Source organism: Panulirus ornatus, chromosome 33 (assembly GCF_036320965.1).
Source record: "Panulirus ornatus isolate Po-2019 chromosome 33, ASM3632096v1, whole genome shotgun sequence".
NCBI classification, from domain to species: Eukaryota; Metazoa; Arthropoda; class Malacostraca; order Decapoda; family Palinuridae; genus Panulirus; species Panulirus ornatus.
The window spans coordinates 17003316-17015840 of NC_092256.1; the positions used below are offsets into that span (position 1 = coordinate 17003316).

Genomic DNA, 12525 nt, shown 5'->3' on the forward strand with positions numbered 1-12525 from the left:
CATTAGTCCAGTGACTCTGAAGGACTTCTTCTTTTTCAAGGATTCAGACTCGTGTGTGTGTGTGTGTGTGTGTGTGTGTGTGTGTGTGTGTGTGTGTGTGTGTGTGAGTTCAGGATATGTTTAGAAGCACGTGCTCAGTGTCTTCATTATGTAAATACATTTTGGTCATGAGGGTGTCTTGCGAAATGTTGAATCGATGTTTGTACTGCCATGGAGATGGACAGTGTTTAGATCACAGGAGAGAAAGTGTAACTCGTGCATGTCTGAGGATAGTAGTTCCAGATGACTGCACATTATGTCATGTTAGGATGAGTTAAAGATTGGTGTGGGTGATGGCGGAGCGAGTGGTTTAATGCTCATCACATCATTACAGTATGAATATGTTCTGTCAGTGTAGTGTTTGCGGGGAGTGGGAGGAACTGTGGATATAAATTACCGAAGTGTGAGGCAGGGGTGAGATTTGTATTTGCACGTGGGAGATAAGTGATTGGCTGTGTAGTGGCTTGGATGGGGAAGAGTCCAGCGGTGTTGCAAGGTATTGCGATGCCGAGCATGCTGAGGTGAGACTGTATTGGAAGTGAGTTTGTTGTATAGATGATGAGAACTGGTAGTATCCTAATAACTCGTAGTTGTTCTGGATGTTCCGTCTGCTGTGGGTGAAGTGTGTGGGTGTGTTACGCGTCCCTCTCAAAGTAGCGGATAGCAACGCAGATGAGGCATACTTAATGTGGAAGTGGATGAACTGTGTGTAGATTATACTGAGGGATTCTATCTCATGTCGGTAACAGATGACAGTGTTCCCAAGGCGTTGAAGTTCTTGATGGCCTTTGTGTTAGTGTTTGTGGGTGTGGGGATTGAATGGTAAGGGGAGTCGCCTGCAGTTGGTAACACTGTGAGTGGAAAAAGTGTCACCATGAAGAGGACTGTGTATCCTCGTCTGTGGACGTGAAAGAATACAAGCGTAGTCGAGGATATCACTTCGCCTTAGTGAAGCACCCCTTACCCTACTCCCGCATGGAGCGCAGCCTTAAAGATGTGTGAGACCCTTTAACGGGGCTTTAAAGTTACATAATGAAGAGGGGCTTTAGAGTTACGTAATGATGATGATTGTATATAATACATATATGTAGAAAAAGACATATATTTTCATGATGGGCATCAGTCATGGTAACTTGACTTCATGACGAAGGTCATCATTGCAAAGAAATGAAAATGGTTAAAAAAAAAAAACAGGAAAATGCAAGAGAAGTGTATGAAGGCAATTGATAGAATGAAATGGTGTCTGTAAAAGGTGATCAAAGTATGAGATGTTTGTTCTAATCACAGGTTGTTACATCTGGAAGGAAAGGTGTCCACCCTATAGCTATGAATGGGATCCCTCGAGAAGAGAGGCTTTAACTCCCATAAGCTCTGTAACCCCCTCCCTCACCAGCAACTGGAAGGTTCATTTACCTTTAAATCAGTGACTGGAAAAAAAGGGCGGGGGGAGGGGGGCGGAATTAATCTCTGTTTCAAATATTGAAAAAAAAAGATAAAGTTCTCATTAAGTCATAGGTAATTATAAATCAGTGAATTTTTAATTTTTGACTCGTAATACGATACGATACTCCAGTGAGCTTTATATTTAGAATACCATTAAAAATCACAATCGTTTTGATGTTGATTATTAATTTCATTTTCTGGGACGAAAAATTAAGGTACTTTTATAACAAACTCCAAAAAAAGATATAAGAGTCCACCCCAGCCATGGGCAGCAGCTGCCGGGCCTCACATATCGATGGCTGTGTAAGTTTACAAATGCCAAACAAATCTTAAGGATTAGGTGGACTTTGTGTGGTTCAAGTCCCTATTTGTGCTGAATGGGGTTTACCTGGATGAGGGCGAGTACGCTACAAGGCCTCGGGAAGGACCTGTAAGACCCTAAATCTCTCCTATAGAGAAAAATCTTAACCCACTAATGACTCCGACGTGCGTCTCCTTCCGGCCCCTCCATGGTCCATTCCCCCAAGAGAGAGGGAGAGAGAGAGAGAGTCGGGTTGGTTCTAAGAGTTTCGGATACCCGTTTTTCCGTCGTCTGCTTACTTCACTGCTTCACTGGACACAAGGTCTTAAAATGATCTTCATGGCTTCATAGATATTCCCACGTGGAAAACCTCAGTACCTACAAGAAAACCTCAACACCACAAGAACTGAAATACAATCGCTGATAAATGCCCTGCGCCATGTCCGAAGCTTCAAACTCCCCCAGTAACCGCGCGTTCGAAGCTGTACCGAAGCGCATGTCTCAGTGTGTCGAGACAGAGGACTAGGTACAGCTTCATTTGGAGACTCGTTTTCAGTGACTGTTGTTCCTCCACAAGAACAGAAGTGCCCATCGTACCATACACTTTCATATGGCTCCACCTTACCATAGCTCCAACGAAGTGCAGAGGGAGACACGAAAGAAAAACCTCAAGGGCCTGTCATCTCCGTCATAATAAGACACTGTGAGGACGCCTGATGATTCACGAAGGGAACGAAGCAGTGAATAATCGTCAAACGGTAGTTGTGAATGTTAGACGATGTTTGTTGGTGTCTCAGTCCTTTGTGATACTGTGAGTGGGGTAGGTCTAGTGCACCATGAGGACGGCTGATGACTGTTAGAGAGACGTGTGTATTGATCGACCCAGACGTGTGAATTAGTCGACTCAGACGTGTGTATTGGTCGACTCACTTCCGATGCTGAATGAAGGTAAGAGATGAGATTGCCTCGAAGTAGCACTCCACAGCTGATTACATGGTATCTATTGACTTGTATAAATGACTTGTGTATAAGTACTTCTTTCGCCCTTGTTCTGGGTTTGTATCCTGTATACAGCCTGACTCATATCTCTGCTCTCTGGCATCCATCTGGATTGTATCGTAAATATTTTTCCTTTGCTGGACTTAATGTATTTCCATTCCCTTTACTGCAACTTTACTCAGCACATTCTGTTCTAATATAATCTGCACGAACAGTTTTATGTCTCTGGATCTGGATCTTGTATATTTGTTTATTGATACTATACTCACCACTTCCATGTCTGCTTGCTTTGCCAAATATTGTATTTTTTGTATCGAAATGTTTTATATTTGTCTTGTTTGTATGCCAGAATTTCTACAATAAGTTAACAGATGTTAATGATAGCACAACCTTCATTAATTCCCTAATTGTTTGATCAAATAACTAAAAGCATTAAATGATATTTGTCTTGAAGTGTCATGCTCGTCTTTTATGGCTTGATATTGTTTTGATATAGTGTGTGAGAGACGACACCCTGCAAGGGGGGGTGTTGTCTCTCCCGATTCCTTCTCCCCGTCTATTGCAACCCTCACCCCAGGCTTGCCCCAGACCCATATCCCCTCTTTCTTCAACTCCCCTCCAACACCCTGGAAGATTCTCTCTCTCTCTCTCTCTCTCTCTCTCTCTCTCTATATATATATATATATATATATATATATATATATATATATATATATATATATATATATATATATATATACACCTGCACGGAGCCTTCCACCCTCCTGTTCCTTCTGTCGTGCCCCTCTACCCCTGCACCACCACCATCCCTCTCCCCCCTTCGGTGTGTCCCAGGACGACGCTAACGTCTCCTCACGTCTCCTCCCTCAGCCATCTCCAAGAACGAGGACGAGGAAAGCCTGTCCGTGTCGGGCATGAAGATCAATGGCTTCTCAGACGAATACCTCGATCGCATAGAACCCAATGGCAACATCCCCGACAAGGACTGTGGTAAGTACTCTCCTCTCTACCTGAAATTCCTGGCCCTTGATAACCCTTAGGGTCGAGGTTCTAAGAGCTCCAGGAGACTGTGGCCCTGAATATGGCTCTGGGGTCATGGCCTACAGTACCTGAAGGGGAGTATAACCCCTAAGTATCCCAAGAGTTTTGGCCTCAAGAACCTCTTCGGGGTCCTGGCGATAATATCCCCTGGGATTATGGCCTGATGCATCCCAGGGATCGTGGCCTAAAGTACTCCTGGGGGTCCTGGTCCTAAGTATCCTTTAGGGTTTTACTCTTCCCCCCCCCCCATCCCCCCCTTCTCATAAGTGCTACTGGGTGGGTATTGGACGTCTTGGTTCCGCCGTAATGCGGCCCTTGAAGCTGATTGGTCCAAAGACCTCCCCGGTCATCTTCCTTCCCTGACACAATCAGCCAATCAAAGGCTGCTACGTGTTGGTCAAGAGCCTCCATTTCCACAATGCGTCATGAGGGGACGCAGTTTTGTTCCTCGGTGTGGCATAACTGTGAGAATAACTTATTGAATAAAACCTTTAAGGAATGATATTGAACTACAGATAAATCCATCATAGATCTTCTTGATTCATATTCCAAATATAAAGTTTACAACATATATATATATATATATATATATATATATATATATATATATATATATATATATATATATATATATATATATGTATATGTTTGCCAGTACTAATATATGTCTTTGATATTTGTAATATGTGACATGCTATATATATCCTATGTACTTTATGTATTGTATTTGGTAGTAATGACTGTTGTGTCTCACTTCTAGAAAGCTTTGACCGTGAGTAAACTGTTTTTATTGTTCTCTTTCTAGTAATTATTATGTCCACTCTTGATATTTTGCTTCTCTTGCATCGCATGAAATATATATATATATATATATATATATATATATATATATATATATATATATATATATATATATATATATATATATATATCTTTGTGTCTATGTGTATTTTCTCAGTATCTGCATATATTATATGTGTAAATCATACAGGACTTCTCATTCAGGTTGATTAGAACCCATTTCAGAGTGGAAACTCTGAAGTCCACAAATGAGCGTTAAATGAAATTCAAGTGTGAATGTTCAGTTCCACCATTTTTTTTTTCAATCTATTTTGAACTTTAGTCGAAGAAAATCTATCGATGCTCAACCATTTTTTGCCCCAAACCCCCCCACTGATTTTATCACCCGGCTGCAGTTGATAATCTAATTAAATTGGGAGTTGAATATGTCAGTCAAATTTTTAATCTGTTTTACCGTAATTGACGAATTGGGTCTGATTTGTACAAAATGACGCCGCAAATTTTCGTCGTATTTTACGTTTCTGCGTTATATATGTTCTGGCTTGTATGAGTTAGTGTGTGTGTGTGTGTGTGTGTGTGTGTGTGGGGTTGGAGGGTGTGTGACATAGGTGCGAGGTAGATAGAAGGATAGAATGGTAAAGAAATAATTGAAAGATAGAGTCAGAGTAGGTAAAAGATAGAGTGAAGAGAGTAGATAAGGAAAAAAAACACCAAGAAAATATAAATCAAAAAATGAGAGAAAGAGTTTGGAAGACGGAGAAAAAAGGATTTAAAAATTAAAAAACTCGACTCTTCAACTATGGTTTCAGAACCTCGCATCATTTCTTCCTAAGCAGCGCTCTTAACTCTAAAGAGAACCATATACCATAACGTCAAGAAGTTTGATAATAAAACTCACGTAAGTAAAGAGGAAATGTATTCTTAGAAAAACATACAGGAGAGTTTCAAGCCAACCTCGAGCAATAAAATAGAAGTAAATAATGAACTCTTGTGGGATTTAAGAGGAACCAGAGTAGGATTTAAGATGCTGTTTGTGTATTTCGAAGAGATGAATATCAAATCCAGTTTTTGGAGATGGAATTCATACGCTTTCTCTACTACAATATTACACATTTTCTTCCCTCCAGTGCTTTTTTGGGTCTCCTTACGTCGAAGGCCCCCCAAGCCTTGCGCTAAAGTCCTCATTGAGGGCAAGCCATGCATGAAACAAGAGAAAAAGAGCTAAAGAAAATACAAGAGGAGTAAGGAGAGGACAAGATGAATAATCTAAACGTTGTTTGAGAAAGTGGGAAGAAATTGTTGACAGGAGAGCTGTGTGACCAAGTCGTTATTCACAAAGGTGTAATGCCCCTCCCAGAGACGCCTTTGAGGGCCACAAGACACGCGTTATGGTCTTCTTCTCTCTGGCATATATCAGTTTTCCCTCACTGTATTTATTGAATTTATTTCTGTTACGATTCTTGGTTTCGTGACCTCAGAGCAGTTGGTGGTCATTGAGTTAACCACCAATAAACAGAGTTTCCTTCTTAGCATACGTATGGATATGTCTTCTGGTTTTTTTCTTTTGAATGCTGAAGGGGTTCCGTGGAAGTGACTCTGCCGTGAGAGATGCTGCTCAACATCAGGAGGTTAGACGATGACGCTGGGAGGCTAGTGGTTAGGAGGAGGAGGAGGCTGTCGTCTTCTTGACCCTTCTACGCTCATTTCCCACTCCCTCCCTCCCCATCCCCCCGACCCCCTCCATCCCCACCACGCAACCCCAACCCAACCTCTCTCTCTCTCTCTCTCTCTCTCTCTCTCTCTCTCTCTCTCTCTCTCTCTCTCTCTCTCTCTCTCTCTCTCTCTCTCTCTCTCTCTCTCTACCCGACCTTACCTGCCCGTGGTTAGCTCAATTAGACCTCATTCTCCGATCCTCTTTGATCCGCCAGAGGACTCTGCCTTTGGACCCCCCCCCCCCCCCCCCAAATGACTGAACCTCACCCTGCCGGACTCCCTACCTTCCTCTGTTATTCCCTCCTAAACTTAATTGACCCTCTGACTTCGCCGTGTTAGTCTTGCTCGCTAAAAAGACCCTCTCTGACCTGACCCGATCCCCCACTTGGGCCGCGTGTCAGCCGAACCATTCTACCTTGTGCACCAGGCTTTGTGGTTGACCTCCCTTCACCTCAGATAATCCAGTCTGACTCTCTGATCTTCTCATGTAATCCATATTGTTCTGTCATTTCCTCAGTTCAAGTCATTTAAAACTGTCCCTGAATTGCCATTAACCCCAAGTGACCTCACTTTCCCAGATTAATTTCCATGACCTGATTTCGTTCTCTAATTTTCCTTGTGATTAATTACACAATTTTTTTACTAATTGCACCACTTGACCTCGTATATGACCTTTTATAATTTCACCACATGACATCGTATATGACCTTTTATAATTTCACCACATGACATCGTATATGACCTTTTCTAATCGTACCACATGACCTCTTTAATGATCTTTTCTCATCACGCCACATGACCTGATTTATGACCCCTTCTAATCAAACCCTAACCCTATACCTTTTGACCTTGTAGGACCTTGACTTCATAACCCCACAGGAGCCTCAGTGACCTTGACTTGTTCCATGATTCCTGCATGACCTCACATGTCGACCTAGGCCCAGTAATTCACATAGCTTTCGTAGCATAACTTCTTTTTTATTTACTTCATTTTGACCTAAACCCCTTCAGGTTTAATTGTCTAGTGACCCCAATCTCCTTTGTATACATGACCCTTGGTGAGCGACCCTCCCTCGGTGTATAACCTCTCCATAACCCGAAGTGGCTCTGTCTCGCTCCATAACATGTGCATTGACCAATGCTCCTCCAACCTCCTCCTCATCCACCATGAACTGTGAGAGGATTAAATCCTGATTCTCTCATTTTCATGTACCGTACATTTTTTTTTCATTTCTGTCTGTTCAGCAGATCTGCCTACTACCATTGTCATGTCTTCCTATTTCTACTTCTTCTCTCTGTATTTATCCTCCTAACTCGCCGATACCCATGCATTTACCCACACCCTGACGTACCCCGTGCGCCGCACCAACCCATCCGAACGTACACACACACACACACACACACACACACACACACACACACACACACACACACTCACACAATCGCCCACCAGGAAGGCAAAATTTTCTTGCAAACTCCTACAGAAGCCAATAAACTTGGGTCCAGAATAATACCTCGGACTGATTGTTTAGCATCATGAAATGCGTGTGATTGGCTGACGAGGCGACGCAGTGGAGTAAAAGAGAAATTCTGATTGGCTGTCGAAGTTTGGCGCGTCAGGGAATCTGAATCAGAGATTATGATTGGCTTGCTCGACGTGACGAATAGGAGACGGACGAAGAAGAAAGGCGAATTTTGATTGGATACACAGAGAGACTGGTTCAGCGTGAACATGTAAAATCCAGATATTCGGAGGAGCAATGATTAGCAGAGTGACTGATTGGTAAGAGTATGCGAACTGAGGAACGTGATTGGATGGTGTGTTAAGGATGGAAATACATGGAACTTGGAGATTAGAAGGGTTAATTAGTTGACCAGCTTGATAATGGTACATTTGATCATACCTTACGTATACCATACTGTGGTCTTAGATGTCTTCTAACCAACACAGCTGGGTCTGGGACCTTATCTTACCTTACGTATACCTTACGATGGTCTCGGAGGTCTTCTAACCCCCACAGCTGGACCTTATCCCTGCCATGTTGATCATCAGGTCAATTAGGCTGTTGGAGGCCGCGGATAGTAGTAGCCCTTCGTCGCCACCCCGTCCTGGATAGATGAGCAGAACAGAAAAGAAAAGATGGAAGGATTGGTGAGCCACGCGCAAGTGATGGGTCTGTTAGGTGAATAGATTCGTAGGTAAATCATTAACTATAGCGAGGTAGATGAACATGAACAAGCTGTATAAGAAGGCTGCATGTGTGTGTATGTGACCTTGTGTGTGTTTTGTGTCCGTATCTGTGTGTGTGTGTGTGTGTGTGTGTGTGTGTGTGTGTGTGTGTGTGTGTGTGCGCGTCTGTGTCTGTCTGTCTGTCCATCCGTAGTTAATCATCAAAGGAACCTGTCCATGAAAAAATGGCTTCTACTATAGTCACTATAACAGGGAACGTTGAGGGTACTCCACGGACTACCAACAGTAAGATTATAGCACTTATGAGCAACGTCAAGAGGGCCTGTGCTCTATCCCCTCAGCTCTCATGGTAAAAGCCTCTCAGCTCAGGGCCAATGAGGCTGGCTGAGTTGCCGAATGGCGAGCAAAGGTTATATAAAGATCCAGTGTGCAATAACGGGACAAAAGAAGTTATAAACAAGCCTTATATAAGCCCAGGGCCCGCATGAGAGGCTAAAAAAATATAAATAGTTATTTTCATATATATATATATATATATATATATATATATATATATATATATATATATATATATATATATATATATAAAACCGCAGCAACAGCATCAGGAGGCAACGGCCGCTAGAAGGAAAAAAATATAAGAGCAAAATTTGCTACTTTTTCCCCGGGGTAGCGTTTTCTAAGCGGATCTGAACGAGGGTATGTTATTGTTTGCGTGTTCTAGGCGAGCAGGAGGAGGGCACTGATTACCACCTCCCGTCGTGGTCAGTGATGAACTGAGGGAGGTATGGATTTCAAGCGGATGTGAACGAAGACATCCGTTCTTGTTTCGTGTCCCAGGACGAGCCGCTAGTCAGCTTCTGTCGTACTTAAAGATGGACTAGGAAAAAAAGTTTTCAGTGGATGTGAACGAATGGTATTATTTCGTGTCCCAGGACGGGCCGTTGATGAGGTTCTCTCATGTTGTAGGAAGGACTGGAAAATGAAATGGATTTCTTCAAGATTACAAGATGAAGTAATTCAGGAAATTGTCTTCTAAGATTTTTTTAACATTTCAGTAATCACACACACACACACACACACACACACACACACACACACACACACACCTCAGAAGACGATGAATAACGATGTACAATGAATTGAACGAGACAATAAACAAAATACAGATGAGAGTAATGACTGAATATGAAATGGTAATTGAGTGACTAAATAGGGAGACAGAAGAGGAAAAAAAAAAGAATACGAAGAGATAATATCGGAATGTGTTACGAAACTCTTAAAACTGAAAAAAATTGTTCGGAGAAAATAGGTTTACTGCCCACCAGAGGTCTCTGCCAACGGATTATATTTTCAGAATTTAATGGATGAGATTAAGCGACGTTAAAAGTAAGTGGGGTAATGCGAGGAGAGATAGTGAGGGTAGAGATTGAGAGATAGGAAAGATAGTGAGAGGGGAGGAAGGGAGGGTTAGTGAGGGAAGATAGATAGATAGAGAGAGAGAGAGAGAGAGAGAGAGAGAGAGAGAGAGAGAGTAAATGAATTGATATTCATGTGTTACTTTTTACTGTCATATTAAGGTGTTTGATACCATCCATCAAAAAAGACATACTTGTACATAAAGGTAGAAACAGATACCGTCCTCTCTACATAAACTTACAAACACATAGTGGTATAGAAGTATGGTCATGGAGTGGTTGTGGACTGGTAGTGGTCTGGTCAAGGACTGGTCGTACGATGGTCTAGCACTGGTCGTATGATGGTCGAGAATTATACACTTACACACGCCTTTCCTTTCGCACCCAAGTCAAGTTACGCCACGCGCCTCAGAGCCACTACTACTTTCTGACACTTAAATCTCACTTCTCTCCTCAAAGTGAAGGCTCGGTTATGAGGTCCACTTCCCACTCACGAGGGTGTTTGAGTGCGGTAAACAAGCTCATTTTACCCTCAGCGAATTGCCCCAAGCAAATACAGTAGTTGGGCGCGTAAAGGCGTGTCTCCTTCACAGAGGTGTGAGTGCATCAAAGGGAGAAAAATGCAGGAACACTAACCCTCCCCGTGTCTGTTTCGCGAGTCAGATGTGTGTTTGGTCAGTAAACACGCACCTATCCCGTGTATTCCCGTGCAGGAGTCGACATCTGGGAGGAGGAGGGAGGGTGGATTTAGCAGCTCTTGACGCGGTGCAGGGTCGGTCGGTCGCGTCCCATCACGAACGCTTGTCATAACTGGCATAGCTGATATTCCCCCTACCCCCCTCTCTCTCTCCAAACTGGTGGTGCCATAAGCATGGACATGTGTGTGTTGACGACGCCGCTCATAGACTACTCTCGAACGACTCGTTGAGTGCTGTCGGAGACGACCAGACTCAACAGCAGTGCCTCTTGTCTCTCAGACCCAGAGAGGATGAACGAAGAGTAGCGTGAAAGCTGTCGCTGCCGTGGTCATCATTCTCTGAGACGAATTCTGCTTCAGTAACCACCAATGATGCTGATGATGATGATGATGATGATGATGATGATGGTGACGAGGGTGCAGTTGATGTTCACGTTGATGATGATCCTGTGTGGTCACTGTTGTTGGTAAAAGCTCTTGATGACCCTAAGGCTCTTGAAGTTCGCTTCTGCTTCTGTTGCGGATAGACATTCCTGTGTTTCTCTTATGGATGATCTGCCGTTGTTTCTAACTTCCTCTTGTGAAGCAGAGGCGTCAGCTGTTGTCGTGTCCTACACCTTCACTCTCCATGTGTCTGTGATTCTGTCATCCGCTTTAGTAACGAGATATTCAGTCAGCCTCACACACAAGGCTATGTAGGAGATATTGAGGTACCAGAGAGTAATATCACGAGGTACCAGAAAGCAGTACCATACTACCAGTCGTTTAAACTCGGTGGGAACTTTGCATCGGGGACCAGATGGAGTGATAGATTTTATTTTGTTCCCCCGCAAAAAATATTACAAGTTTGAGAATGAGATTAAGAGAAAGCTATATCAGTGTAGTTCCAGTTCCTATCCCGATAGATTCCTGTTTTCGTATCCAAACTTATTCCAACTGGAATCAAGTTGTATTGGGGTTTGGAATCTTAGACAGAATAATTATGCTCTTGTTATTTTTCTTATCGTGTTGGATAAACTGCTGAACACAACGGTACGATCGTGCGATAAGTATAAGTTTTGACCTGATCCTTACGACACTATGATAACCTTGACCTTTCACTTGACCCTTAAAGGTCTCATATATATATATATATATATATATATATATATATATATAGAGAGAGAGAGAGAGAGAGAGAGAGAGAGAGAGAGAGAGAGAGAGAGAGAGATAGATAGATAGATAGATAGATAGATAGATAGACATTTATATATTCATATAAAGTGTATAGTGAGTGAGAGTGTGACTGTGATATCATATCAACTTGCGTTTTTTTTTTACCGTCATGAAACATTCGTCAAATACATACTTGTGGGTAGGGAAGGAGAAGGGTGTTGTCACCCCCAAGTGTTGCCAAGCAAGGAAGGAATGGGGTGTAATGACCCACGAGTGTTGCCAGAGTAGGAAAGAGATGTGTTTCATCTCGAGTGTTGCTAGAGAAGGACAGAGATGTGTTCCATCTCGAGTGTTGCCAGAGAAGGACAGAGATGTGTTCCATCTCGAGTGTTGCTTGTGAAGGACAGAGATGTGTTCCATCTCGAATGTTGCCAGAGAAGGACAGAGATGTGTTCCATCTCAAGTGTTGCTAGAGAAGGACAGAGTTGTGTTTCATCTCAAGTGTTGCCAGAGAAATGCGGACGCATCGACCTCAAGGATCTGTGAGTAACTGAGACGCAATATTTGTGGCCGCGTGAGCCAGCGGGTGATGGATGACTGTGGCCAGAAGCCGTGGTCTTCCACAACGATGAGGAGAAGGAAGAAGAGAAGAGGAGGAGGTGGAGGAGCGAGTGAGAGAGCTCGAGGTAAGGGGGATTGGAAGGACAGCGGAAAGAACTATAGGCAC

General features: G+C 43.0%; 1 protein-coding gene across 14 annotated transcripts in view; it reads left to right on the plus strand.

The window, feature by feature from the left end:
* Positions 1-12525, plus strand: part of Eip63E (cyclin dependent kinase Eip63E) — a 523995-nt gene that overhangs the window by 410713 nt on the left and 100757 nt on the right. For 10 of the 14 annotated variants that reach the window (XM_071681680.1, XM_071681686.1, XM_071681682.1 and 7 more), the window contains 2 exons: positions 3653-3772; positions 4584-4595. The exons of 1 other annotated variant lie outside the window; for it this stretch is intronic. In XM_071681680.1, the coding sequence (XP_071537781.1) occupies positions 3653-3772; positions 4584-4595 (132 nt within the window). The remainder of the gene's footprint in view (positions 1-3652; positions 3773-4583; positions 4596-12525) is intronic. 3 more of the 14 variants (XM_071681679.1, XM_071681685.1, XM_071681688.1) reach the window with 1 other exon arrangement.